Here is a 27,831-nt window from a genome sequence, read left to right on the forward strand (position 1 = left end):
CGAGTGGCTTGGCATATGGAATGTAGGGAAATTCGCATTCAAGAATAAGACCAGGACTGTTCTCGGGCAAACAAACTGAAATAAAACAGTACAGTTTATAATATGATTCGCTAAAAATGTGACATCTGTAAGATTGGGTAAAAAATATTGTTGGAATGTCTTAAACTTTATTTTTGTTGCTATATAGTGATGCAATATTGTCACAGTTAAAACAGTTTTAAAAAACATGCTTTTATTTGTTTAATCAATAAGTTGTATTTTGTTGCATGCTGACTAAAGACTAACAGTAGATATCAAAATTTATTTATCAAGATGTTGACAATTCATTTTAGGAATTATGGAAGACAAAGGTAAAACTACATCATGTGAGATGGAGTATCTTTCTTACAAAATGTGGGGAAACCTAAATACAACTTATTGATTAAACAAATAAAAAAACACAACTTTTCGATTAAACAAATAAAAGTCAGTGGCATAGTGAGCTGAAAATTTGGGAGTGGGGCAAAAGGTTAAACTTTTTCAGTTTAACTTTTGCCGTTGTATGAACTGCAGTATCGAAAACAAATAAATATGCTAGCAAGCCGCTTACTGCTGCAACTGACCGAGTTTTAACTCAATACTCAAAACTTAATTAAAGTTTGTGCATCGTTTGTGACGTAACAGTGCATGACAACTGAAGGTGTGGCATGGCCTCTGACCCCCCTAGCTATGCCTATAGGGTGGGGGAGGGGCGATGGGTTTATCATTTTAGACACACAAAAATGACTCACCGCATTCAACTCCAGGACAACATTCGTCTGGATCTGTAGTGACCACTTGCTGGGCATAAGGAGGACAGGTATTTTCGTTGGGTGCGCATCCGACCTTGGATGATACAACCTTGTAGCAACCTGCCCCGTCATCCACGCACTCGGATTCAGTGCAGTTTTCCTCCCACTTTTCTCCGGGTTGCTGAAAGAGGATTTAGTTTATAGTCATATAGCAAGGCGCGTTATAACGACAGTTCAAAAAAGTTCTCTTTTATTGAAAGCTGGGAAACTGGTCTAAAATTCTACAACTTTGTTTTACAGTATCGAAACGAGATGTCAAGATTGAAATTGCAAAAAAGAATAAATATGTGAAAATAAATATAATACTAATACTTGACCAACCCAAGTAGAAACGCTAACTCGCACCTTAAGTGAAATAATGTTCACAAAATTAACCTTAGGACGAAAATGGGCGCTGGTCTAGAATCCTACCACAGTTCTAAAATCAACGCACAAAATTTGAGTTAGGGTGCGGGTTAGCGTTTGGGTGTGGGTGGGTCAAGTATTATTATATTCTTAGTTTAATAATAATACTTGACCCACCCTCACCCAAACGCTAACCCGCACCCTAAACCCAAGTGGTGTTTCGTTGTGGTAGGATTCTAGACCAGCGCCCGAAAATGTTGTAGGATTCTAGACCCGAGCCAAAAATTGTCTTAATTGCACTAAGTTGTAATTTGTAAAACAGCAATAGATACAAGTTAAAGTTAATAAATAAAGTAAATGTCCAGTAATAGCGCAAATGGTCTGCTCAAATTGTTGGCGGCAAAAAGACGAAGACAAACATAAAATTAAATGCGCTCATAGAAATAAATCTCTGAACGATGTTTATGATTGAATATTTTTGCAATGCAATTTTAAACCAGTTACCTTAAGTTCGTAGTTGTGATAGCACCCGATGCATTCACAGGTGTAGTTGGGGCAACACTTTCCTGGAGTTGATTCCAGACGTTCGTAAGGTTGGCAAGTCGGTTCTGGGTCGCAGACGACTGTTTCACAAATGTGTTCGCAGTAACAGCATTCCAGGCGGATTTCATAGTCGTGACAAATCGGTGGAACCTGGTAGACAAAATTGACGTTCCAAATTTAGTGTTGAAATGTGGACAACTAGACAATTTTTGTTTTCGAATTACATCGACATGTTGTTAATTGTAATCTAATTTGTGAATTAAATGTGAATTGTAATTTTAGTCCATATCTAATTTATTTTCGCGAAAAATACCCCTTTGTTCAATGTCGTTTCTTAATTGCTTAGTTAGAACAAATCTCCAGCCAAAATTCCCATGGAGGAGTTAATTAGGCCTATAAGTGACAATCTTCTCTTTACGCTCCTAGGAAAATTGTGCGATTTTGTCAGAAATAAATGGATTAATAGTAATGTGAGTTCAGGTTTTTTGTTGCATTTTCCTATTCTGCAAACTTCTTTTAAGTAATACACAGAAAACTGCACGCCAAAACTGCATGACTTTCCAGACAAAAACTGCACGACTTTCCAGACAAAACAGGCTATATAAAGAACAGAGATGGAAACAGTTTATACAACAGCACAATGTCGAACCACAGTTTACTTGAGTGTATAGATTTTATACGCTAGTAGGCCTTCTGAAACTTTTAATATAAAACTTCCTGTTACTAACTTGATCAACAATGTGACACGTAAGTCCCTGGCTCTTGTTACAGGTCACGTGGTTTTGCAGTGGCTCGTCGTGATCTTTGGCGTTTCTACATGAGATGTCGTTTACGATATTGCACGTTACTTCGCCTACTTCATTCACTTTTTTGATTGTTTCGAATTCGCCTCCTTTCAGCATCGACGGGTAGTTGTTGTTTTCCCAATCAGTCCAGTGACACTTCTTTATGTAGTCGACAGGACATTTTTCTGCAAATTAGAAAGGGGTCCGTCCGGTTATTATTGTCACAGATTCGCGGTTCAACAAAATTAAGATGTATTGAAGTTGTTTTAACCTATAAAATTTGTTTAAATTTGAACGCCTATGTTAGGGTAATTGGAAGACGAAGAATGTCTGTAAAGTTTCGATTTCAATATAAAGGCCCGGTCTTTCGAGCAATTTTAATCTCACCTTCTTTTGAATTATCGCACTCACATTCATGCGGGGCAACGCATTTTCCTGAGCTAGGATCAAACATCGTTCCATTAAGGCACCTGTAAATACATAAAAGGCAATATTCAGAAATGAATAAACCTAACCTGGTCTTCTTTCTTCTTCTGAGAATATTTGAAAAACAAACTCAATTCAAAAACAGTTATACGAAAAGAGTAAAATACGAGTAGAAGTTTAAGCGCTCAGAAACACAATAGCCTATATCGGGAGTAAGTTTATTTCATAAAACCTAATAAATTTTATATTTGTAGTAAAGGTTGATGTGTTTTTGCGTCGCCATTCAGGCAAATGAAAATAATACACAAATGTATTCCGAAGCAATTGTGGATTAACTTACCACATATTTTTGTTACTTTCTAGATTAACATATATTAATCCAATGCATGTGGATAGAAAGGTAAAAAGTATGAAATCACCCCAGTTTCATATATCCGTTTTTCTAAACAGTTTTAAGATTAACTGATAAGAAAGCAAAATTTTTCTTTCAAATTTTATTGTCTGCGGGAAAACCCTTATTTTCCCTTATTTTTTTTGCGGGAGAACCCTTATTTTCAAGTTTCTCAGCTCAGTTTCATATACAGAATACTTTCCAAAAATACAAAACGATACTCACTCCGGATAACAACCCTCATAGCAACCTTCCAAACATTTCTCACAGCAGATCTTCGGACAAGGGGGCGCACAGGGGTCGTATTTCCACAAGCAATCGTCGTAGGTGTTGTAACCCTCGCACATTATCGCTGAAATGTACCGGTGAATAATTTTATTGTCACAAAGTGTTTTGTGAAACCTAACGTCATGAAGTTAATCTATGCGTGACCTAATATAGAAGTAATCTTAAGAACACTACACAGTTGTTTATTTGTTGAAGTTTTAGGTTGGAGAAGTGTTAGCATTTTAAAACTTAAATTATATATAACAAAGATGTTATCGATTCAGGCAAAGCAAAAGAACGCCCTTATGTTGTTTTAGTTGACAGAACTTTTTTTTTTGAAAGTTGCGAAGACGTAAGACGCTTTCGGCTAAAACAAATTTATCAAAATAAGGTAAAACATAGCCTACTTCAACGTAAGCCAGATTTGTGCGGACCCAAAATATTTGCAGGCCATGTCCCTTTAATATTAATAAGTCTAACCTTTTAAGTTTAAAAGTTGCCTTTATTGAAAGTGTATTGATTGGAACTTAACTCTTTTTTAAGTGACTTGTTTACAACACTGAAAAAATGGTATGGATCCAAAGCGCAATCCTATTGTAATTACATTTTCTGTTAATACTAAAAAACAACATGAAAAAACGTTTGAATTATAAACATCTGTTGTATGTGAGTGGATTGTTTTTAGCGCCCAGCGACTTTTATAGAGTTCTCACTTTGGATAATCACGCTTTGTTAATATATGAGACGCGTAAAAATGACTATGGCGAAAATTCCAACTACTCTCAAGTGAAACTTGAAACGTGGACAACTTACGACAAAATTCCGGAGTCCTCCATTCGATAGCAATCCCGTATTCGCCGCACGCGTACGCGTAATCCGCCACACTCGTACACAGACAATCACAGTCGCCGCCTGCGTCGCAAGAGCACGATTCCTCAACACACTTGTCGTAGTAAGCGGTTGGCGAAACCTGGATTGGGCGGCAACATAGAAAGTTCAGTAAAACGGACTTCAACAATTTTCCATAACATATTTTGTATTTTTACAGAATTTTTCATTTTACAAAAAATAAATGACCTACTTGGATCATGCAATTATTTGATTCCCTTTGTATTAAAGTAGGACTGTTGATTATATGACTATCTTTCATTAGGTATACACTGTACAGTGTACATATTGAAAAAACAAGTCGGAATATGTATTTTTTGCGTACTGGAATTGTACTAAGTCAATATCCCTGCATATGAGCTTCAGTTAAAACTCTCCTAACCACATTATAGTCATGCATCTACCTTGGAATGGCAAGGCCAGAACTTCGTGTAGATCACCGAACACTGTTTTCTGGCCCACGCTTTACGACTGCCGCAGTCGATTTCGTTGGGTTCGCTGATGTCGCTGCACAAACTACTCATTTTCCAGCTGTTGCCAAGCTCCACGGGCGAGGTGGTGATCTCGTTCGACTGCTTCTTCATGTCGTTCGAAGCGTCGCCGTCGTTGTCGCCGCAAAGGCCACAAGTGGACGAGGCCTTGCGTGGAAAACACACTTCGCTGATTAAAACGAGAAAAGGCGCACCGAGTCCAGAGTTAGATCAATTACATTAATTCAGTAAAATTACTTACTGCCCTAAAGGTTTTAATTACATTACAATTACAATTACATTAAAAACTGTACTTAATTGTATCAATTACAATTTTCGGCATTAAAACTTCAATTTACTAAATATCAATGTATTGAGTCAACATTTTAGCAAGTTACAATGACAATTAGGATAACACAGAATTAAAATGCCCCAATTCCATTACAATTACAATTTCATAAAACCTGAAATTAATTACATCAACTACAACTACAAATTTCAATTGATTCAACTCTAGCACGGACACACAAAACTAAAACGATATATGTACTAGAACTAGTTATTTGTTATCCATCCAGCCGTGGACTATTTTCAAGGTAAAGAATACAGGGGCATACCACGTATTGTTTTAACTCTGAAATGTTTTCAATTTTTTTTAAATTAGCGATTTGTCACGCGGCAAAAGTAGGACAAACGTTGCTTTAACATGAACAGGAAATAACCAGACAGTCTATCTCGCAAAGTCACTGGTACAATTATCGCTGATCAATGAGCAACCAAAGCAAACAATAAGGAAATCACAGATACATAATAAAAATATATAAATGCCATGTTCTAGTTCTTTTGTATAAATCCAGCAGTGTACTTTTTCAAGTTTAAGGAGATAGGGGCACACCACGTTTTGTTATACCTTGAGATGTTTTAACTTCTTTCACTTTTAGGCGCATTTTCGTATGACAAAAAAAGAGAATTACTACAGTCTAAACCAGTGATTCCTAAACAGTGTGCCTCGAGAGATTGTCAAGTCTGCCGCAAAACTTTTGGTAATTTTGGAAAATAGATTATTTGTACCACCAATAGGCATGCACGCCAGAATTTTAGACTTAAATATGCACTACCCATTACAAATAATCACATTTATTTACATAAAGTTTGTCGTGTATCAAGGGCGATTGTAAAATGACTCTATTGTTGTTCTGTTAAAAGTGTGCCGCGAAAAATTTAAGTTATTTTTAATGTGTTGCGAGCCAAAAAGTTTTGGAACCACTGGTCTAAACGTTGCTTTCAGATGACTGTACATAATGAAACAAACTATTGCAAAGTCGTAGGGACAATTATCACTGAACAAAGAGCAGCCAGAGCAAGTGCCAAACCATTTTTCGCAAGTTATAGTAAAAACTAAGTAAAACTATATAAGAAAACCCACCGGTTGATTCAGCAATACGCGTGTTATTTTTAAACTTGTGTTGTTCTATCATCATTTGGGAAGGATTACTTTTGCACCGTCAACCCTTGCATCTACTTCATTACTTACTTGTAAATCTCCTTCAAGTTGGACGTACACCGTTGCTTTTTTATCCCATATTACTCGCAGTCCGTTGCTACTGTCAACTATGACGTAATTTCCTCTGAAGGATGATATCGTAATGGTGACGTCAGCCAGATCCACCTCATCCTCACGAGACGAAATGACGGACTGGTGGGGTCCGGAATGGCCGCCAAGAATCACTTCATATTTCTGGTTGTAAATGTTAAATCTGTTTTATTCAAATTCAAGCTTTCTATTCGCTATAATCGTGACGCGTTAAAAAATAAATTAAATTAAATTCCAGACGTAAACATTATACTGACAAACCAACAGTTTAGCATGATTTAACAAGGGTTATAGCCTACCTATCACCATAATTGAGGAGAAAAAATCAAGAAAAGATAAGTCAGGTATATTTCTTCCTAAGTGCGCATATTTTTTAATTACGTATTCTATTTTCCAATTAACGTCTTTTTGAAATTAACGCCTATTTAGAACTAACGACGTTTAGAAATTAAACCTTTAATGTCGTCCATCAACTAAGCCAAGTTTGGCATGCTGCATGTTTTCTAATAATCCCATTGTCGGAGTTGCTTAAAAAGAAACTCAGTTCCAAGCCCCAATTTAACCTGCAAATTCAGGCTCCATTATCGTGATGTTTGTACCAGCTAAAATTGGATCTAATTAATTTTAAAATAACTTAAATCCCAGTCAAGTCATTCGAGCAAGTCTTTTTCAAGTCAAATAAATGATATATAATAATGAAGCGATAAAACATTAAAATTGATAAAATCTTCCGATTATGAGCATTTATTCAACTAAAAAACAAAAACACATGTAACACTCTAAACGTTTTACGCGTAAATCTTCAGATAAATATATTAGTTTAGAATCAAGTGTTAAATGAACACTTTATTTTAACACAAGTCATTTGTCCAAACGACTTAAGTTTAATTCAAGTCATTTGTCCGAAAGACTAAGTCAAGTTTTTTTCCAAAAGACTTAAATCAAGTCAAGTCATTTAAAAACATTGAATTAGAGTTCAATTAAGTCAAGTCATTGGACAAGTCATTAAAACACTTTTCTTACCCCGACAACAATGCGAACGTTGGTGGAGCAGATGGCCTGAGTTGAGCCGGAGCAACGATGCACCTTGACGGACACGCGGAAGCCGAACTCGGTCGAGCTGGAGTCCAGCCAGGATGCGTCGGCCCCGCAGGCGTCGCTGGCCAGAAGGTACTCGCAAGGGCCGTCGAAGTTGTACTGCCGCCCGTCGAAGGTCTGGTAAAACTTGCCGCCAGCCAAATTACACTGCGAGTAGCACCGGGCGTCGTTGGTGACCCAGGTCGATGATTCGCCGCAGGTCCTATGATAGTTCAGGTTTAGAATATTAAGGTTTAAATTGTTGTCTATAGGAACGTCGGGTCTTCTACAAGCAGCATTTTAGATCCAGAAAATATCCTAAGTTTTTGATTGACCATTGTTGTCGAAAAACCTACGCTTTATACACGGACAACTATGTTGGTAATATACATCCGGTCTTGCTTTGGTAGGTTACGTGTTCAATGTTATTGACGCCATATATACTTTCTGTTCTCATTGCAAGATTTTAGTGTTACTAATTTTTCTATAGATATTTATTTGTCAGATTATGAAAGTGAAATGGGACTATTTATTTTTCGTACTACCATGGCACTCACTATGTACTTTGGTTGTATAGTTCCTAGGATTATTTTAAATATACCTTTAGTGTATTGGCCGGAAATTTTTTCTCACTTACATTTCCCTGCAAGATTCCGTAATAACGCTTCCGACTGGATAGAGGGAGCCAGAGAGCGAGCATGGGCATTCGGATTCTTCGACACATGACATGCCGAGTCGAACTTTGCCGTTCTTACACACGCAACCTGTCGAATCAAAGCGTTTTTATCGTTTTTAAACCATATTCTGATGATATTGGCGTAATGTTATTAATATTGGTAATTTACATGTGGTAAAACTAGGTGTGAAAACAAGGTCTAATCAAAGTCTTCCCTCAGCACCCTGCACTGCGTCTCTGGAAGAGGTTTGGTGCATTATGTGTGCAACATTCTTATACATAAAGGGTAAATTACAAGTATATTTTCTACATTTCCACATTGTTTTGAACAGAACATCCACAACGTTCTGTGCGCAAGTGGTAAAATAAATCTTTATCGTATTCTAAAATAGGGAAACAATCTTCGCTTTTATTTCAGTACTAACAAAATTAAAAAAACAGCAATGTAATTAAATGTTAACACAATACACCGCTGCCTGGTTCAGCTAAAAAAGCTTCTCGAATATACCAAATAGGTGTTTTATTCAAGTGTTTTAGACCAGTGTTTCCCAACGTATGGTTATCGCGATCAAAAGTTGAGTCGTCTGATAATTCTTTTGCGTCGCCGGTTAAGATATACAAAATGATAGACAAGGGTAAAAACAAAGAATTAATATAAGGAAAATAGTAAGCGTCACGCTTGAGTTTCAAGGGGGCATTTGCAAATCGTATTTTTGTATTTTTACTATCAGTGTTTGTCACAGCTGGTGTATTAGACCAGTGGTTCTCACCCGGGGTGCCGCGGCGCCTTGGTGTGCCATTTCTAAAGCTCAAGGGGGCCAATATATAGTTGAGAATTTTTAGTAATATGATTTTTGCTCCATTGGTAGGCTTCTTGATACAATTATTTGTTTAGGATTATATACCGTTATATTAAACGAGATTTTTCTTAATGTTTCAAGTTGATTGTGTTGTTCCAGTCCAATTTATAGTGACATTTCAGTAAAATACTCAAAGAAAATTCCAGTCGGGGTTCCGAGAATCTGTTTATTATTTTTGAGGGGAGCCGTATGCCATAAAAGGTTGAGAATCACTGTATTAGACGATATCTAGCGTTATGTGGTCCAGTTGAAAATTTCTAAGCATATCGCAAATGCCATGAGTGAGGTTTATACCTGAATTGCAGCTGGTTTCCGGGCAGGTCTGGTTGATAAAGTTGCAGGTTTTCGCACATTCCGCTCCCTGTTGGCCAGGATTGAGATTATCGCAGTCCACGTATTCCATGTCATCGTTCAAGCAGCTTTCGCCATCCCCGGACGATATCGCTGTAACGTACATTGTAACGGTTTATTCAATAAAACATGCACGCACATATGTGTGTTAACAACTGTTATCTAGCCCTTCTGAAGCTGTTTTTTGACCAACGATTACGGCTTACGTATCATTTGTACACCGAAAGCCACCTGCTTGCATTATTGATCGACAGATTCGGAGATTATACGATGGCTTTCGGTGTACTTGTAACAGTTTATTCGGAATCTGTTTTCCAAGTGAATTTAAGGTTACATTAAGAAAATCGTAAGCGTAATAAATAATTTCAGACTGTTCTAGCAAGACACCTAACAAAATAACCTGTTGCTGTTTAATTTTAATGCTGTTCACGATGAGGCACATTACTGTATATTTTAACTAAGCCGCAGTATGGCAATGAATGACGTTTTGCTTTTAAAATCGATTTGGTAAAAAATGACTTGGAATAAAATTAAGTGTTCTAATAAAATGCAGTTTTGGTAAAATCGGGCGTACTTACTATTTTTACGTAAAACAGTTTGATTGCTATTTGTTTTGTTTTTGTGGCTGCTACGTAATTATACTTATAGAATAAGTTCATCATTAGCTTCTGCTTAAAGCATTTTATTTTCATTCCGATGTTTTGTAAATTACTTGCAAGAGCAATAACATTAACTGGGATTTGCATAAGTAACGACTTGGACTGATCAGACTGGTCTGGTTACTTTTTTAGAATGACTTGACTTGGACTTTTAGTCATTTATAAATCACTTGTTAAAAATCATTACTAACTCGTAAAAAACTCGATGTCCGATGTGTGTTAGCGTTATTTTTATCATATTAAGTTAACCACTTACGTCCTTTGAGGCCGCTGCAAATGTTTTTGCCACCAGTGCAAATGCTGCAAAGGAAACAGGCACAAATTTAGCAAAGCAGAAAAAATGAAGGCGCTTTTTTCTATTTAATCCAATACCAGACTTTATTTTAAGAAACTTATAGTAACTTGATAACAATAATAACCAAAAGCGCCTCGAACATTACTTTTTCTTAACAAGATCAGTATATTTTTGTTTAAATTGCTCTTTAAAGTCTGATTGATATTTGATCATATTTTCATTTAAAATTAAAAAAATTGGGCCGGTATCAACGTAACATAAAACGCACCAGTACACTTTCAAAAAATCTTAATATTATTTATTAAATTTGTAATAAAATATTGGACTCTTATCGTAAAAGAATTAACATCACTATACTTCGACCGCCATTTTGTAAATCGATATATCTCAATGATTCTATGAAACTAACTAACCAAGAACGGGTTTCATCAGGAAAAGTCATGTGATCAAGGGGCAGCCACTCCTGGTTGACGTAGCAAGGACACTCTGACCTTGGAACGCACGAATCGTCATCGGCCAAGTAAAGGCCTGAAAACATTATTTAATTTGTGTTGACCATTTTTATGCATTAATTATTATAAAGTTAGCCTAGAATTTGAATACTTTAGAATGAACTTGTCATGCAACAGCAGAATACGTATAGGAACGCAGTTTTGTTACAAACTATCAAATTATGAAACAAAATATAGGCCTTAGGACGAAAATATATGAATATAAATATAACAAGTAAATATTCTTTGCTTAATTTAATATTTGAAATAAACAAAAATGTTGCATCAAAACATCTTTCGCTTATAAGTCAATAAAATTCACCCGCATAAATTCACACCCGAAAATGGCGTGTACAAATTAAGTATACTCTGCGAGTTACTTGGTAATTGCGCTCAGGACCTACCGTCGGGACAGTTGCACCCCTGCACTTTTCTTTCTGGACTGCAGTATTCCACATCTGTGATGCCGCGGCAAGTCTGTCGACACCTGGTAGTACTTGGTTGTGACACGTGACCAATCGGACAAGAAAGATCTGCACGTTTATGGAACGCGAAATTAAAATGGAAGACTTAGTAGTGCACGTATTGTTTTGCATTTATCGCGAGAGAACAAAACTTAAAAAATTATAATTCTAACAACAAAAATCTACCTGAGCAAATTGCAAATATTCGCTACTTGCTCTCAACAGCACTCATACCCAACAATTTGCAAACCAATCGTTGTTTCGCTCTATATCATGAATCCACGACAAAACGTCGAACTCAAATTTAAATAGCCATCTACAAGGCTCCGTTCTTACTAAAACGGCTTGAACGCTTTTCGATTTTTTGTTTACAAAAATAAAATAAAGAAGGTAAGTGTAAAGTGAAGGTCGGGATGCCTGAGGTGTCAGTAGTGTCCAAACTCAGTCCTTAAGATAATTCTCCCAAATATATAGTGTGAGTATTAGGTAATAATTATAATGTTTTTGTGCCCCCCCCCCCCTCCCCCCCAAAAAAAACGGTGTTAACTGGGAAAAAATGGCAGGACGCAATCCCCACAGTGATTCTGTTAAAAAACCCCGTATACGCGTTTAGAAATAACAGACACTTGACACGCGCAATACAAAACCCAACGCTCACCGCAGAATGCGTCGGATCTCCACGGAACAACGACGCCTTTGTTCAGGCATTCCTGCGCGTAGGCGGCAATGGCCGAGCACTTGCAGTCAGTTCCCATCTCACAGGCGCAGACCGACGCCAGGCAATTGCTGTAGAACTCTTCGTGCGCCACCTGCTGGCGACAATCCCAGAACAGGTCGCCCTTGATGACGCTGCATTCCTTCTCCGCTGCCGGCGCTAAAGAGATTAAAATACAATTAAGAGAGCAGAAAGTTTGCCACCCAAGGTTCACTTCAAGTCCTGGATATCGGTTTTAGTGTGTTTTTTTTTTTGATTTAACAAGGTTGAGATGCTCAGGTACCTTTTGTCGACTATAATCCATATATGAAGGCCCATTATATTTTAGGAAGGCATCGAGTGTTTTTCCCTTTTTTTTAAAGAAAATTTGAGACTTTTGTGGATATTAAGCTATTTTATATACCCAAAGAAGTTATTTCACAGTCCTCGTCCGATTTAAAGCGTTTAAGGGCTATTCGATATGTGTGTCTGGTCCTTCTGTGGCGCCGCTACTGTTTGCAGACCAAACATACTCTCAAAATTAAAGTATAAAATACTTTGCACCATTGCGGTTATACTTCCTGTCTTACTTTTTCTATTAACAACCGACGACAGTAGATGAGTAATATTTTTTGTCAAGAATGATTTCCTGTCTATGTTTGCTCACACAACGAAAGTATTGCGGCCCACATAGCTCCATTTCCACAAAGGGTGCTACTCAAGTAAATCAAGTCGAAAGGTGTCAAAGCCAAGCTAAGAGGGAACTGTATTTAAATATTGACACGTGAAGCACGGGCGGCTCCATTGAATTCGAAAGGGCATCGGCCGAGACTTTTCATACTTTAGCTATTGTGTTTTTTATTGCGCGGTTGGAACATTGTTCTATCGATAACACGCGAATGTCAAGTTTAACTGTTCGCGGTGAAAAAAATGTGAAATATAGATCGTGAAACTCACAATGAAAAAATTCACAATGAAGAGTGCGTCAGGGGACGCTTTATCAAAATTCGACGGGATTTTTTATTTTACCTGGTCGGAATATTGTGGTCACAAGGATAGACCCCCCACTGCAAAAATACACCTGCGATTTTGCACTCTCAAAAGTCGACATGTGTGCTTAGGTGGTTGCTTTATATTTCCATCGCACAAGCGCAGTACAACGCCGCGAAAGCAACTCTCTAAACTCAATTATGGGGCAAACGTATTTGTTCGCCAAAGGCTTTCTGTAATGTATTCTTTTGGACCTATAAATATTTATATCGGGCGTTAAAAAGGGTTAACCCAAACACAATCAATAGTTCTATGTTAAATTACATTAGGCTTTTCGAATAAGTTATACGTTTTTAATATACCACCCACTGTCTGATGGCTGAATATTAAACTCACAATCAGTCTGGTGGCTGAATATTAACCCGACAGCTGTGTGGTGTTGGGTGTTAAAGAATTTAACTCAACATCACACCGCGAGTTTCAAACTCGAAAGACAAATTACAAAATGTATCGTTTCCAATGCCACTTTGTGCGTTTGAACAGACTAAAAACCCGGAAAAACTACATGAACAAATCACGAGTATATAGTTAATACGCACCAAGGCTCGGGTTCGCGATGCACGCGTGTGGTTGCGACGTATTGGTCTTCACGTCAGGGCACGAGTCGGGAAACTTCCACGAATTGCCGAACACCAGGGAAGACGCTTGCTCGCCACTCTTCGAAAGGAGATCGTCAGTCGTCACGTGGTTGTAGGTTCCTGCCAGGCCGCGGATCTTGCCTGTGAGAGATCAGCCTAGTGCGTTAAATTCTCTATTTACAGTGCAGCCCGCAAATTGGCGGGTAAGTGCTGCAGGTTTGGTATCAGACAGAAGAGGTCTTGTAACCCTATTTATCATCCGACTTAAGTTGCAACTTTCCAAAATAACCTCATCATTGCCCTCGTTTATCAATAGTGTGGTCAATGTAACAAAAAGTCCCCAGGAATAAACTACACAACTATGAGCAGTGTATAGCGACTACACATCAAGTTGTTGATTAATTTTCAAAATTTCTCATTGGTCCATGTAAGTCAAGATAATCACAGCACTGTTTGATAAAAAGGAAAGGGATTATTTAGAACACGTTTTGATCTAACAGGAATGGTTGTGGCAATTTAATAAACTTCAAGTTACAACCTCAACACTAAAAACCATTTGTTTAATCAATTTGTTTTGGGTTTTAAACCCGGTTAGTTTTCAAAGATCTACATTACCTATAGACTTCAAAATTTATCACGCTTAAATAAGTTGTTCAACTGGTATCAAACACGTATAGTTAGCATTCTTCTTCCACCAAACAACACTTAAAGTGCACCCTGCTAAACAAATTTATTTTGTTAAAAGGGCGAAGGAGGTTTGTACACGTAAACTACAATCTTATAGGGTGTATATTTAGTAACCTATAAGTTTCGCACATGTGAACGGAGATAAAGCACGTTTTGGAGAAAACTTCGGGATAATAACGTCACATATTAAGTTATAAAAAAAACGGAGAAAAAGTTTGCTTATCGTCTACTTTAGGGCCCGTCAGACTTACGGAATTTGCTATTTGACTTTGAACAGCAAACAAGAACGTTCAATGTTTAACCTTCATAAAATCGCACTTCCTCTTCGCGACGATTATCGCTTTAGTTTAGATAAATGCCAGCCTTTCTAGTAAAGTCAACGGTAAATCGAATCAAAAATATTTACTTTGTCTCCATAGGAGCTGACACAAAATGTCAAGTACTTCATGTTTCTCAAACATCCAAGTGTGTCCTATTGTGCCAATCAATATTGACTTCACGTTTCAGTGGATTTCCTAGGATTTTGAATTTATCGTCTTTAATGTTGTTAAACATTGGTCATCAGAATACCTATCACTAGATTACAACGTTTTCTCGCGAAACTAGTTCAATGACCTAGCAGCACGTTTTGGAATGCGTTAGTAAGTACCCTTACTCTGGTTAAAAATGATCGCAGTGGTTTTCCACTCCTGCTTAAACGATTGCCATATACCCATAAATTTAAGTTGGCATTACAATCTTTCACGGATTCCTGGAACCGAAATATTTGATCTGTTTTAATACTTGGGCTGTTTTAAATTAGTATTTCTTGTAATAAAACTTGGATGGTCAAATTAGGGCGATTTAAACATAGCAAGGGTTAAAATGGGATTTGAATTGCCCCACCCCCCAAAAAAAATATTTGTTTTTCTCCATAGGAGTTGACACAAAATGTCAAGTACTTCATGTTTCTCAAACATCCAAGTGTCTTCCGCCGTGCTAATCAATATTGACTTCACGTTTCAGACGTGAATTTCCTCGGATTCGAAATTACCGTCTATACTTATTACTAGATTGCAGCGAAGACACCGACGTTTTTAGCGAAACTATAGTTCAAAGACCTAGCACGTTTGAATTGGGTTAGCCAGTACCCTTATTCTGGTTAAAAATGATCGCAGTGGTTTTAACTCCTGCTTACACGATTGCCATATACCCATAAATTTTAAAGTGAATATCACAACAATCTTTTACGGTTTCAAGGAACCGCAATCCTGACTAACAAAAAACAATTTCGTTGTAAAAAACGCACAGAGTGGTTCGGTGGAAAGACGGCTGGAAAACGTCTAAGTTTTTGTAATAAAATCTTTAGTTTTTTATAGACCTTGGCCGTTTTGTTTGCTGATTTTGGTAATAAATGACTAAAGTCAAATAGTCTTATTTAAGTGTGCAGTTTTAAACACGCACACACTCACATAAAAATACTGCATATGAGAAACAAATTTTTAAAAGAATTCACAATTAAAAACGTCTTGTCATATTCTGCTAACTATTTTTAGGTTGCTATTAACTTCTTTTCATAGATATAATAAAGCGCTTTTAACCCATGGATACTGGATATACCGACTCAAAATTGGTATAACTGTTTGATAAGGTTGGATCACCCACTTTTCGTGGTTTGTTAAATGTATTGAGGTTAACCTATTTGAAATTAAATTACTTGTGTAGCACGTTGCTTATTTGCCTATTTGCCGATCACACACCCGTTGCAAAGAATGTCAGTTTTGAAATCGGGACACCATTTCTTGCAATAAAACATGTATGGTCAAATGAGGGCGGAATAACACCTAGCATGGGTTAAAACGGGGTTTCAATTGATATTTATTCTTGTTGCCTGTACGCATGTAAAACCGCCAAGAACTGCTCTCAAGTGGTTGACAAGAAGTGAAACCTGACTATCGGTCGACGCATTTACAAAGTAATAAATTACCTTGTGTTGTAATACGCCGTACACTTAAAACTGGTTCTCCTGTGTGGTCTGGGCTCGTATATTGGCCAACCCTTCAAACCACCGCATTGCTCTGCTTTTGGCGGGTGTTAAACCGCCGTCTCAAAAGTTCAAATTAGTTTTAGTGCCTCGGCAAGGGTTTACAATATTGACCGAGAACTTCGCGCACTTAATCTTACTCACCCAAGTAGGATGGGGGAATTGAAAGGGAAAGGCTGCCGTCGTTCCACAGTGCAGTGACATTCAGCGACAGAATCGTCGCCTCAATGTAGTTGTTCGACAGGCGGTAAACTCGAATTTGACCTAAAGAATATTAAAGCGTAAAGATCTGATAAAGTAAAAACATTTCTTGCAGATTTTTCATTAAAGTTTTGCGTGTAATTAATATACCATAACTATACACGACCTCATTGTGAAACTAATTATAACATTTACATAATACCAGACTACGTCACATACCGTTGGATGCAGGCAAAACAGCTTGGACGTCATTTTGAAGTCTGACGTCACCGTTGCGTGAGAGCAGGACGTAATACGAGTATTGGTCGTAGTTGTGAATTAGTTTCACATTCCTGAAAATTATGTCGTCGTTATTTTTGTTCGGTCAAAAAGAAAAATTCCTTTACTGAATACCTGACGTTTTCGGGTAAATGTTCCCCTGAAGTACGAATGGAAAACCGTTATTCATAATAATGGTTCAAAAATTCATACTTCTATATTAATTCTTACCCTTTGTAAGTTGAGTTTGCAACAAAACAAACCGAAGCAAACTTTCAGGCAATCAAACATGTGCTGAAATAGATATATATCCTGTCGCGCAAGTTAATTGTTTAGCATTTGGTAATAAATGTAGTTATTGGTGAATTATTTTCTCGCAGCTCTCCTGTTATTTTCGAGAGAAATACGTTTGGTTGGGTTATTTAACTTAATCACAGATTTTTCAACTTTCCAACCCTTAGATTGCAAGTCATTTTGCGGGCTCTTTACCCCCAGAAGCATAGGATCTCACGACCAAACGCTATCATGAAAGTAACCAAAATTCCGATATAAGCCATATCTCCATGACTCAGTGAGAAGGCGTTCGAAAGCGTCTGCCGTTTTATCAAACGAAAGATTACGCAGTTTGTTTGCGAAGGATAAGGTCGCACAAGTCGACTTCGAAAATCAATCACCAGGAGTGAAAGTTTTTGATTCATTTTTCAACGAAATAAATTAGCTGACGTGTAGCTCTTCCTTTTATGTATCGGAAGACAAAATTCACTGTATATTCTGTTCTCAATACGTTGATGCATCACTAGGTAATGTTTGCATGAGTTTAATAAAACGGCCGAAGTAGGTAAATCAGGCTGAATCGAAGTAAAGACTTGCTTTTTATGGTGTGTAGAGTTTTATGATCACCCTCTGGAGACTTCCTGGATTTTAACGACCCTACGTTTATAGCCCAAGATTTTATTTCACAGACCAACATGAGGTGTTGCGTATAGTGGGTTGAACTTGCTACGCTAGAATCCAGGTGCGTTATGATTTGGAGTTTATATCTTAAACTTGAAAAACAAGGTACATGCGTCATACGACCAACTGTGTCTATATGTTTTTCACCCAACGGCCGGGAAAAATAGCGCTTTGCGTCAAGCTCGGTTCTAGGAGAAAGGAAATTAATTTTCGCCACTTCACAGACAACGATAACTGTACTAAGTGTATACAGCTATTTTTACGGATGATTTCGCTTAATGCAGAAATTCGATAAATGAGTTAACGCTTTGCTGTTTCTAAAATCTCAAAAAAATCACCCATGAACTTTTAGTTTTACATACAACACACAAAGACCCGGGATTGCACGTACTTGATGCAGGAATACGCCGAGTTAAGGCCGCATGACTCCATGGTGATGTACACAACGAAGGACTGGCCGACGAAGTCCTCTGCGAACAAATATTCGCAACTCGCTCCTGGGAAGTTAAACCAAGTCCCGTCCAATGACAGGAAGTGCGAGAATCCGTAAGCAAGGGCGGTAGCTGAAAATAGAAACAACTTTAGGCGTCGGACTTTTTAAACCACTATTTAAGCTGGTCATAAAAAGCTTTATATACGTGTATTAAAAAAGTCCGAATTCAGCCATTACCTCCGCAGTTAGTTTTCGCGCAGTCCCACATCGAATTGGTGCACACACTAAAAATACAAGAGGGTATTGTTGAAGATTATAAAACATATTAGGCAAGTATGGCGTTCAGAAGAAAAATATATACGACTATACCTTAAATAACATGAACTATATATGTTTGTCACATTTAAGTAAAAGTTAAAATAAGATGTGGTTTGCTGGCACCTACCATGATTCGCATCCTTGAGTGATAACGTCTCCCGGTGAGTAGGTTTTTCCGGCAAGTGTGCAAGGGCATTGAGACTGGGAGACACACCAAGTGCCGTTCCAATGCAGTCCTATAAACATAACGTTGGATCACACAGTAATAAAACGCTGATGTCAACAACGTAAAATTACCGATAAAGTTAGGTCGCTGATTGTTCGCACGGTTTTACTTGTTATAAGCAGGTTGCAATTTCGACAAAAATAAAGCCATACAAAGTTAAATTTTTATGGAATTGTTTTATTGATGTTTTGATAAGCTTATGGACTGAAAAAATTAGTAACCAATTTAATTCGCTTTTGAGAGCTAACTATTAGTTTAGGCGTGGTATTTTATGGCCGCAGAACGAGTTGAGCAGCATTAATATAAGATAAATGCAAAGTATTGCTTTTTGTGCTGTTTCCGGTTTGCCGTATTTTTTCCTATTAAGAAGCAAATATTTTTATTAAACATACCCGAGTCACATTGGCAGCCGTCATTGCAGTCGTCAAGGCAAGATCCACTCACTGAACCGCAGATTGACGGACAGCTACATTCCGAATAGACTTGGTTGCCGGGGCAAGTGACACCTGGATAAAATATCGTAAATTAATTGGATTTATCGTGCCTTACAGTATTTTTTGTTCTTGTTTAACTTGGTAATTTTATCAGTATAGTGGCCTCCGTAACTTGTGTATGAGTGCAGAATATTGGCATAGTTGTAAAATAGTTTATCGACATAACAGGATGAAATAACCAAATCAGTATAAGGTGCTTAATCGCTAAAATAGCCTGAAATGCGTTAATTTACTTATTGCAACTCCTCCATCGTTTTAGCCCGATATGCCGAAATTATTAAGAAGCTCCAGAATTCGTATTGTTAGCAGTGATGACAGTAGACCGAAAACGACCAAATCGGCGTTCCGGTAAAATAAATGTAATTTTATTGCAATGCAACTTATGTTTTTTACTAAGCAATCCCGCCATCTCATTGACTGCATATAAACATAGCTTTGCATATTTGTGCACTTTGTCGAAGATAACCTCATGCTTGCTTAAAAGGTTACCTGTTTTAAAACCCTGTGACGTCATTTCTGAATTTTCCATGCATTTCAGTAGAAAAAACGATTTTACTTTAACCCTGATTATTAGTCTGGCGAGTTAATTGACTTGTCGAATTTCGCTCTTTAGCAGAACGATTCTTACCGCAAGACGACGGCGTTCGCCAAGAACCAAGATCGAATCCCGCCCTGGCACAAGTGCGCGCGTATTCGGCAACGACGGGGCACAGACAGTCCTGGCTCTTGGTCAGATCGCACTGACAGACGTCGGCGTGGCATTGCTGGTAGAAAGACTGGGCGCTCAAGCCGTGGCGACACGACTCGAAAGGCTTGGTGAGCAGCACACCGCACACCAGCGGCACAATCTAAAAACAATAATTTGCGGTTAACGTTTGTTAGTTTTGATTAAGCTATATTACTGCACCGTTTGTCATCTCAGCAAATTTAGAAGTTGTTCAGTTGGGGTACAATTAGCAAACACAGGAAAATTCTTAAAACGAGTATAATGTCTCTAAATCGCGCGCCGGGAAAACTTTTGCATAGCTAGGATAAGCAAAAAATATTTTAAACTACCAAACGACACACCTCGACATTAATAAGGACACCATTCATATTTTAACTTTTTTGGAATGTTTTATGAACCAGGTCAGTTGTAAATCAGACTTGCCCATTTTTAGACAACAAATACGTGGCTAAGCTATAGGGTCATGTGTTGCTGCCTTAAAACACCAAAAGTACATAAAATATTTTTTCTTATCTTACCGCATTTAAATGGTTCTCACAAGTTGTGTTAGATACGCTCAGCCAAGGCGAGCAAGTCGAACCGTCGATATTGCGATGCCAAGTGGAGATAAACGACATTTGGTCGACGGACCCTGTGGAAAGCAAAAAAGTGTAAATCGAAAGGTGTGTTAGCAAATAAAAGTGTAGGTCGCTAAATAAAAACACAGTTTAAAATTGAGCACAACTTAACTAAACCAGTTTTTATTGTCTATTGAACCCAAACAATTGTTTTGTAAGCGTTATCGTTATTTATCCTGATTTTTTCCAAAGTCCTTATATTTGAAGAGAGAAACAATATTTTAATAGTTCATCAGGTCTATTTACCCTGGTAATCGTCATCTGGGTTTCCGTTAAAGTTTCCACACAAGCCAGAAAGCTGACCGGCGCTTGAGGGATCAAAATTGAGGTGCAGGGCGAAAGTACGTTTGTCCACCATCATTCGATCGTTGTCGAGCAATACGATAAAGTGCGTGGCCGTTTGGGACACAGTAACTCCGGCTTTTGTTACGGGTAACGTTGGTCTGAATGCAAGAGGTTGGTTACGTTAAATTCGTAAGTAAATTGCACGAAAGCAAATCGAATCAACGAACAGGCTGAAGTGGATTTACAGTGATTATTTCGTGTAGCATCCCTGTCGTCTGTTTTTTCTGCGGATTCCACATGTTTTGTGGACGATTACGACTTGCTCAGATTTAAAGAGATATGCAATGAAAAGTGTCTCTCAATATTTTTAACTGAAGCTATTGTATTGTTGTTGTGCAATTTTATTTGCCTATTCGCCATACACGAATCGTTTTTTTTATTCAAAACTACGAAACTTCAACTAATAATACCGTTCGTTCGAAGTTTGTTTAAATACAAAAAAAACGTGTTAAGCGAATTAAAAAGTAAAAGAACTAATGCTGTTGCAAACATAAACAGGCAGGTGAAAAATTGCGAAAGGTATTTCTGTATGCCCGCCCTCACAAAACAGTACTGTGCGTAAGAAAAAAACCGTTCAAAATATCCGGCTGTTCGATTTACGTCCCTCGTTTTCTATTAAGAAGGCCTATTTATCATTCATGAATGCATTTTCAAGAAAAAATACGTTGAATGTATTCGGCCGTCCCATTCAACTTACGTCAATCGTTTGCTTGTAAGATAAACCTAATTACTTACACGCTGCCTTCGATCAGCAGAGTTCCGTCGCTTGTTATGGTGAGAAAGTTTCCGAACGCTCCATCGACCGCGATCTCGGAAATGCATGAGACCGAGCCCGACCCACAGCCGTCGGTTCGACGAATCAAAATCTGATAAGAAAAAAACGTGTCGTATCGCACAACAACAACAAAAATCCACAAATAGGAACTAATTCTTAAAATGGAGTCAACGGACAAATTTTTAAGAGGCCCGTGCATCATTTTCAACAATAAATCAGCCGGTGGTTACCTTTATTATTAGGCTTCATAACAAATTGTTTGAAAGCTGGTGTACCGTACGTGCACCCTAAAATGCTTTATGTTTGCCTATTTTAACTAGGCCAATGCCTTTTTTTTCTATTATGCTAGCCGATTTTCTTGAAATCTGTTTCACCTAAAGGTCCCGTCTGTCGAATCGCACCATCAAAAATGAACGTTTTGGCATGTTAAACTATACAAAGACGTTTTTTGACGCTACACGTAAGTGTTTCCCTATTTCTCATATAAAAAACGACAATTTTTGACGTGACTAACCTTGTGACGTTATTTGTTATATATTTTTTTTATGCCCCCCAAACAAAAACACTATTAGTTGGTATGAGTACCGAAGTGAATGATGAGATGTAATAAGGTTTTTTGATTTTTCCTTGCTCTAAAATTTCATGGAAGCATTGTTAAACATGAAAAAGAGGTTGGTAGAGGATTAAATAAGATAACCACTGCAATGGTCGCAAACAAATGAATACTGTGTCATAGTTTACAATAATGCTCTTACAAATATCGATATGTGCCTATACGATTGACAATACGGCCACGCCAAGTAATATTGTACTATACTTTAAACGTGATTTCCGGCAGAAGCCTAAAAAGACCTCGCGCTTTTTATCTCAAACGGCTTCTTCAATGCGATTACACATTTTATAATTTTACCTCGAAAGAACCCATAGCCTTAGCTACGACGTAACGACATGTGCCGTCGAACTGATACGACATCCCGTCAAACGTAGTGACGCGACCGAGTCCGTACAGACTGCAAGTGGGTGAACTGGTGCGGAGTTCACCCGTTGGGGCGATGTTGTCTTCCGGAAGAAAAGGAATAAGAGCTGTAGGCAAAATAAACAAGTTTGTTAATCTTGGGGTTAAAATACACTTTGGTTGTTTTAATCGTTTGAAAAATGATGTAAAATCGAACTACGACTTTACGCAAATTTTGATCGGCAGCTTTTCAGTCTGTAATTTCAAAGTTGTAAATTAAGTGCCACTGTTTACAGACAATTGCTTTTTTTAAAACGTAATGAGATTAAAATGTCGATTTGTCGAATATTTTTGCTTATTTTTCATTAAAATCAAGAGATATTTATCGTTTAATTATCTGAATTATTTGTCATCTAATGTAATAATTGGAACCCTTTTGAACAAATTTTATTTAATTCATCTCATGGAAGTTTTGTGTTATCTCAAGATTTACACATGTTCTGTGTTATTTAAGACTTTAACTTTTTTTTACGAATTGCAAACAACAAAACGAATTCGCAGTATGCCGCTATGGTGTTTAACGACTTTTTATATGATATCACCTTGGAACACTTCATCATAATGGCGTATTTCTTTGGGAGTAACTTTTCAGGTGATTCTCTTTATGTGTATATTTTGCGACAGCACCAATAAAAAATCGGCAATTATCCCTGTTTCGTTGCTCACAAAACGAGTTGTTTGTTTATAAGGCTTGGTCTTTATGGTCGAACGATTGCTTGTGCGTCAGATGTGTCGCAATGCAAGCGATCGTTAACGCCACAACGGAAAGAAAGCATACGCCTGTAAAACGTTTTATTTTATTAGGATCGAAAGCTAAATGCAGTATCCGGAGTTCCAACGGCCGTTTCCTTCTAGCCTGGTTTCTTGTGTATTAGCCTGACGATAGCATTGCAATAAAGTTTTGTCGCCTTGTCGTTAAACAACCGGTACCGGCAAGCTGAGGATCGCGCTAATACATTTGATCAAGGTCGCGTCGTGCCCAGCTAGAGGTTCCCAAGGTGGGCGGTACCGCCCCTTGTGTGCTTTGGCGAGTTACAAGGGGGCGTTTTGGGTCTTTTCAGCAAAATGTTTGTTTATTTAAAGCAGTGTTGAGCAAACTGTGGGGCGTAGAGCCATTTTTTGGGGGTCGCGAGCCACTTTTCCATAGCTTAGTGTTATCATGTATTTGTGCGTGATAGCCACGTAAAAACTAATAGCCACACCAACTTTTAAAATACAGTGCAATGAATTGCACTGTATTTTAAAAGTTGGTGTGGCTATTAGTTTTTACGTTGTTTCGACGTGGTTCAGGTCCGCGTGCCACATGTTACCCTAAGTTCCTTTCAAACTATAATTTTTGACAACTTTAAAATATTTTTAAACGCAATTTTTTTTCGCGATTCGCGCGTATATTCATAGTTTTATAGTATATTTTGCATCATGGCTTGCCAGTGTTTTGGGTTTCAAGCCGGTAGGACAAATAAGGTCAACTCTTTTAAATAGAGGGACCGCTTTATTTGCTATATTGCAATCGACCCTCGAATGGGGAATGTTGTTTCCCTAAGTGTTAAATCGCGATGCGCTGAAGGGAATTTTCGATTTCGGGGGCGAAACAACTCTCACTTATCACTTGAAGGCATCTGAAGTGATAACAAACAGAACCGATGCTTTATCAAACTTCTAATAGCTGTCAAATGGGCAATTTTAATAAAACTTGGATCAGAATAATTTTAGCGTGGCACAACAAAGTTAAAAATTTGATGCAGTTGTATTGTTAAAAAAGTAGTCTTTGCCCCATTTTCTTAATGTACGCGATTTACCTCTGTGATATTTAGGCAAAGTATTGCATCGGGAAATTGCTTTACAACACGACGTCATTAACCTACTGTTTTGTTAGCCATAAGTGGGTAAGACGATTACTCACTTTAAACAATTTAAGTGGGATTATTGTTCGGCCTTTTTAGTTTTCGTGCTTTACAATTGTTGGCCATGAAAGGTTGGGATTCAACAAAGATAAAATATCCCTTGTCTTGTTGTTGTTTTGAGTATGATCGAATTGGCTTATAAAAATAATCATAAGGCAATATCTGTTTAATGGGCCGTTCTGCAGAGGCCCCCGCAGAAAATTTTCCAGGGAGGCGCAGCAATATGAATACATACACATAATTTAACTCTATGATACTAATATGTATAAACGATTTTATAACAGTAGAAATTAATATTCAAATCAATATTATTCCAAAAGTAACGTAGTAAACTGATAAACAATAATAAAACTTATAAACAATAACATTAATCGCAGTTTGAAATTCCAGAGGGGGGCAAGTGTCCCCCTTACCCCCCGTCGGGGCGACCATGCCGTTATGTGACTATTGTGGGAATTATTTATTATTCTTTTCAAAGTTAGAAGTTTAACTTTTGATAACTTGATGACCCTTTGTTGAAGATTATACTTACGGTAGGAGCAGCGGTAACCGGTCCAACTGTCGCTGCATTCGCACGAGTTGACGCCGTCGCAAATGCCGCCGTTTGAACAGAAATCATCACCGCCATCACAGTTGGCTTGAGTAAAACGCATATAGGTTGTTAACAAGTTGTAGCGTGTTGTAAAGTTTAATTTGCAACTAGGCGAATAACGTTTATTCTTGAAACAAATAGAAAGCTTCAATTCGTCAAACCAATGTGCTTCGCTTCATAGGTAAATAATTATTAACTTATATAAAAGCTGGATAATTTGCTTCGGTACCCTTTGATTTAGCTTCAGGATACTTCTAACCAAAGATAAAATATATCTTAAGTTTTAACATTATGATAAAAATCAAACAATACGAACGAACAAACAACTTAATCTTTTCATGACATCACAATCCGTCACTGGAACTTACGCTATTATTCGTTATTTCAGAACCAAATATGATGTACTTTGATTTCGACTTATTATATATATAGTTAATTATAAATACGCCAAACTCGTTTTGCACGCTGCAATTTTACGTTTTCTATTAAGATTTATATAACTATTTCGAAAAACAATAAAGAAAACTATTTTGTATATTATATTCAAGCGATCAATCAACTACATTTCTTATCAAGTAAACAAGAATCTATTTCGCGTTTGTTCACTTTGAGTTAGTTTTCGTTGGTTTAAGCGTTATCACGTTTAGCTTTTATAACGCAACCAGGTTTGTTTATAAACGCCATGCCAAATAACGTGTCAGAATGTTCTTTCGAAAAAATAATCTGCCTGAAATCGAATCGGTAAAACAAACGATTGTGTTGGCACATAAATTGATAAAAGACAAACTAAGTTCGAACCTTAGAAAAGCTAAACCATTTGTTTTGCTGCAGATTTTGATTTGCTAAGTAAAGTCCTTTGTTTTGTCTTATGGAAAATAGCGATTTTTGTTTTGCCAATACGCGGACATAAAATGTGATTAAACTACCTTTTTTTCGGAAATATTTTTTACGATTTAAAGCTATGCCATTCTTCTTGTTCGTCCCGACCTATCGGAATAATCTTGATAAAAACCAAATTTTGCAATTGAAATCTAACCGCCAGGTCAGATTTTACCTAAACAGGAATAATTAATGGTAACTTACGTTCGGGCTTAAATTGCACTTTGATGACGAATCCCTCGTAGTTGCCACTTCCGTCCGTGACAAAATTAAGCAAGATCTGATTTCCAGTCGACCTCAGTGAATTGGAACCCTCTAGCGAGCTGCCGCAGTAGGACCCGACTGAAGTTTCCACGCCGATAATCGTAAGGTAATCGGCTCTGAGATATAGCTCGTTAAAAATAGACCAAGATCGTAAAAAAAGAAATTGATTAGTAAATTCGATGACAGCGAAGAATATAATACAAAATAATAAATTATTATTTAATTCGCCAAGACTCGTAATAATAGCGCTATATTTCGGCAAACTTGGTTAAACCTACATCAAAACTATAAACCAAATAAAACCAATACCATATCAGCCCCATAAATTCGGGGTAAAAATAATATCAGTTATTATGTTTAAGTCTTAAAACAAAAATATCTGACGTAAAAATGAGCACTAAAAATGTTAAAAAAAACTTGAAAATAATTGGAAGAATATCATCCAGTGGTTTAAACCCCCATTATTATGCCAAAATACTATAAATTGTTTTACAGTGGCATTTTAATATTTACCGACACAAAAGTAATAGTTCATACTTTATTTATTTATGCTGCCGATTATCTTTCACTTTTTTGTAAAAACAGCGGTTGATTAAAATCCTCTAATACCAGTTGCTACTTTTATTGTCTTTATCTTGTACGCCACTGTATTATGGCGGCAAAATGAATCGTTGTAAGACGAAATTTACACTGAAATCTGAAGCACGAACCTGCAGAGCTGAGAAGACTCCAGCTTAAACTTTTCAACAGTGAGCGAAATGTAGTATTCGCTCGGTGCGGTCACGATCCAAGTGCAGTTCAAGTTGCTGGAGTAGGATGAAGGCCAGTTTGGTGACTGGATGTATTCTGCGTCTGAGGTTATCTTCCCACCGCACCCTTTAAACCAAAAGAAAAAGTTGATCGTAAAAACAAATCAAACGTAAGGCAGAGTTTAGGCAGCGTCAGTTTATCGCACTAAAATTCTATTCAACACGAAAGTAGTAAGTGCAGCTATATGTGTCTTATTCTGCACCGTTTTCAATATTTTTATGTTTACTGCGCCGGAATATTCTTAGACTTGTTCCAAACGCCAAAGCGGTCTATACTTACCTTCAAGTAGGGCATTCCCGTGACCGGCAAGTTGCACGATTAGAAACGTGAAAACCAAGGGCAAGTGGTTTCCCGCCATCTCTTTCATTTACAGTGCGCGCCTTATCTCGTTAGAAGAAGGTTTCTCAAGTTTCAACGATACCAAACAGAGAACAGGCGAAAAGTGTGGATTGGATCAACGTACGCCACATTTATACGGCACTCAAGCGGCCTGAACCTTTTTCTTCCGTCCGTGATTGGCCTACGTACGTAGTTCCGCTGAAAGTCCCTCGAAGTTGCAGGGAATTCCGCCTCGA

The 27,831-nt window shown here is 37.6% G+C and overlaps 1 protein-coding gene across 1 annotated transcript in view; it reads right to left on the minus strand.

Annotated features, from left to right (window-relative positions):
• The window catches only part of LOC146132261 (uncharacterized), a 43,865-nt gene extending 16,251 nt beyond the window's left edge, over positions 1-27,614 (minus strand). Inside the window, exons 1-31 of the mRNA XM_083397245.1 lie at positions 27,536-27,614; positions 27,157-27,322; positions 26,387-26,562; positions 25,244-25,348; positions 22,703-22,875; positions 21,753-21,883; positions 20,919-21,115; positions 20,574-20,686; positions 19,957-20,176; positions 19,227-19,340; positions 18,736-18,844; positions 18,528-18,574; positions 18,249-18,420; positions 16,865-16,977; positions 16,589-16,708; positions 13,696-13,875; positions 12,071-12,286; positions 11,353-11,481; positions 10,871-10,985; positions 10,419-10,462; positions 9,447-9,596; positions 8,254-8,380; positions 7,563-7,839; positions 6,480-6,683; positions 4,880-5,113; positions 4,401-4,557; positions 3,546-3,672; positions 2,891-2,973; positions 2,447-2,688; positions 1,680-1,868; positions 771-951 (exon numbers count right to left, since the gene is read on the minus strand). Coding sequence (XP_083253371.1) covers positions 771-951; positions 1,680-1,868; positions 2,447-2,688; positions 2,891-2,973; positions 3,546-3,672; positions 4,401-4,557; positions 4,880-5,113; positions 6,480-6,683; positions 7,563-7,839; positions 8,254-8,380; positions 9,447-9,596; positions 10,419-10,462; positions 10,871-10,985; positions 11,353-11,481; positions 12,071-12,286; positions 13,696-13,875; positions 16,589-16,708; positions 16,865-16,977; positions 18,249-18,420; positions 18,528-18,574; positions 18,736-18,844; positions 19,227-19,340; positions 19,957-20,176; positions 20,574-20,686; positions 20,919-21,115; positions 21,753-21,883; positions 22,703-22,875; positions 25,244-25,348; positions 26,387-26,562; positions 27,157-27,322; positions 27,536-27,614 — 4,690 coding nt within the window. The remainder of the gene's footprint in view (positions 1-770; positions 952-1,679; positions 1,869-2,446; positions 2,689-2,890; positions 2,974-3,545; positions 3,673-4,400; positions 4,558-4,879; positions 5,114-6,479; positions 6,684-7,562; positions 7,840-8,253; positions 8,381-9,446; positions 9,597-10,418; positions 10,463-10,870; positions 10,986-11,352; positions 11,482-12,070; positions 12,287-13,695; positions 13,876-16,588; positions 16,709-16,864; positions 16,978-18,248; positions 18,421-18,527; positions 18,575-18,735; positions 18,845-19,226; positions 19,341-19,956; positions 20,177-20,573; positions 20,687-20,918; positions 21,116-21,752; positions 21,884-22,702; positions 22,876-25,243; positions 25,349-26,386; positions 26,563-27,156; positions 27,323-27,535) is intronic.
• Positions 27,615-27,831: the final 217 nt, after the last annotated feature.

This window comes from Ascidiella aspersa, chromosome 9 (assembly GCF_963924565.1).
Source record: "Ascidiella aspersa chromosome 9, kaAscAspe10.2, whole genome shotgun sequence".
NCBI classification, from domain to species: domain Eukaryota; kingdom Metazoa; phylum Chordata; class Ascidiacea; order Phlebobranchia; family Ascidiidae; genus Ascidiella; species Ascidiella aspersa.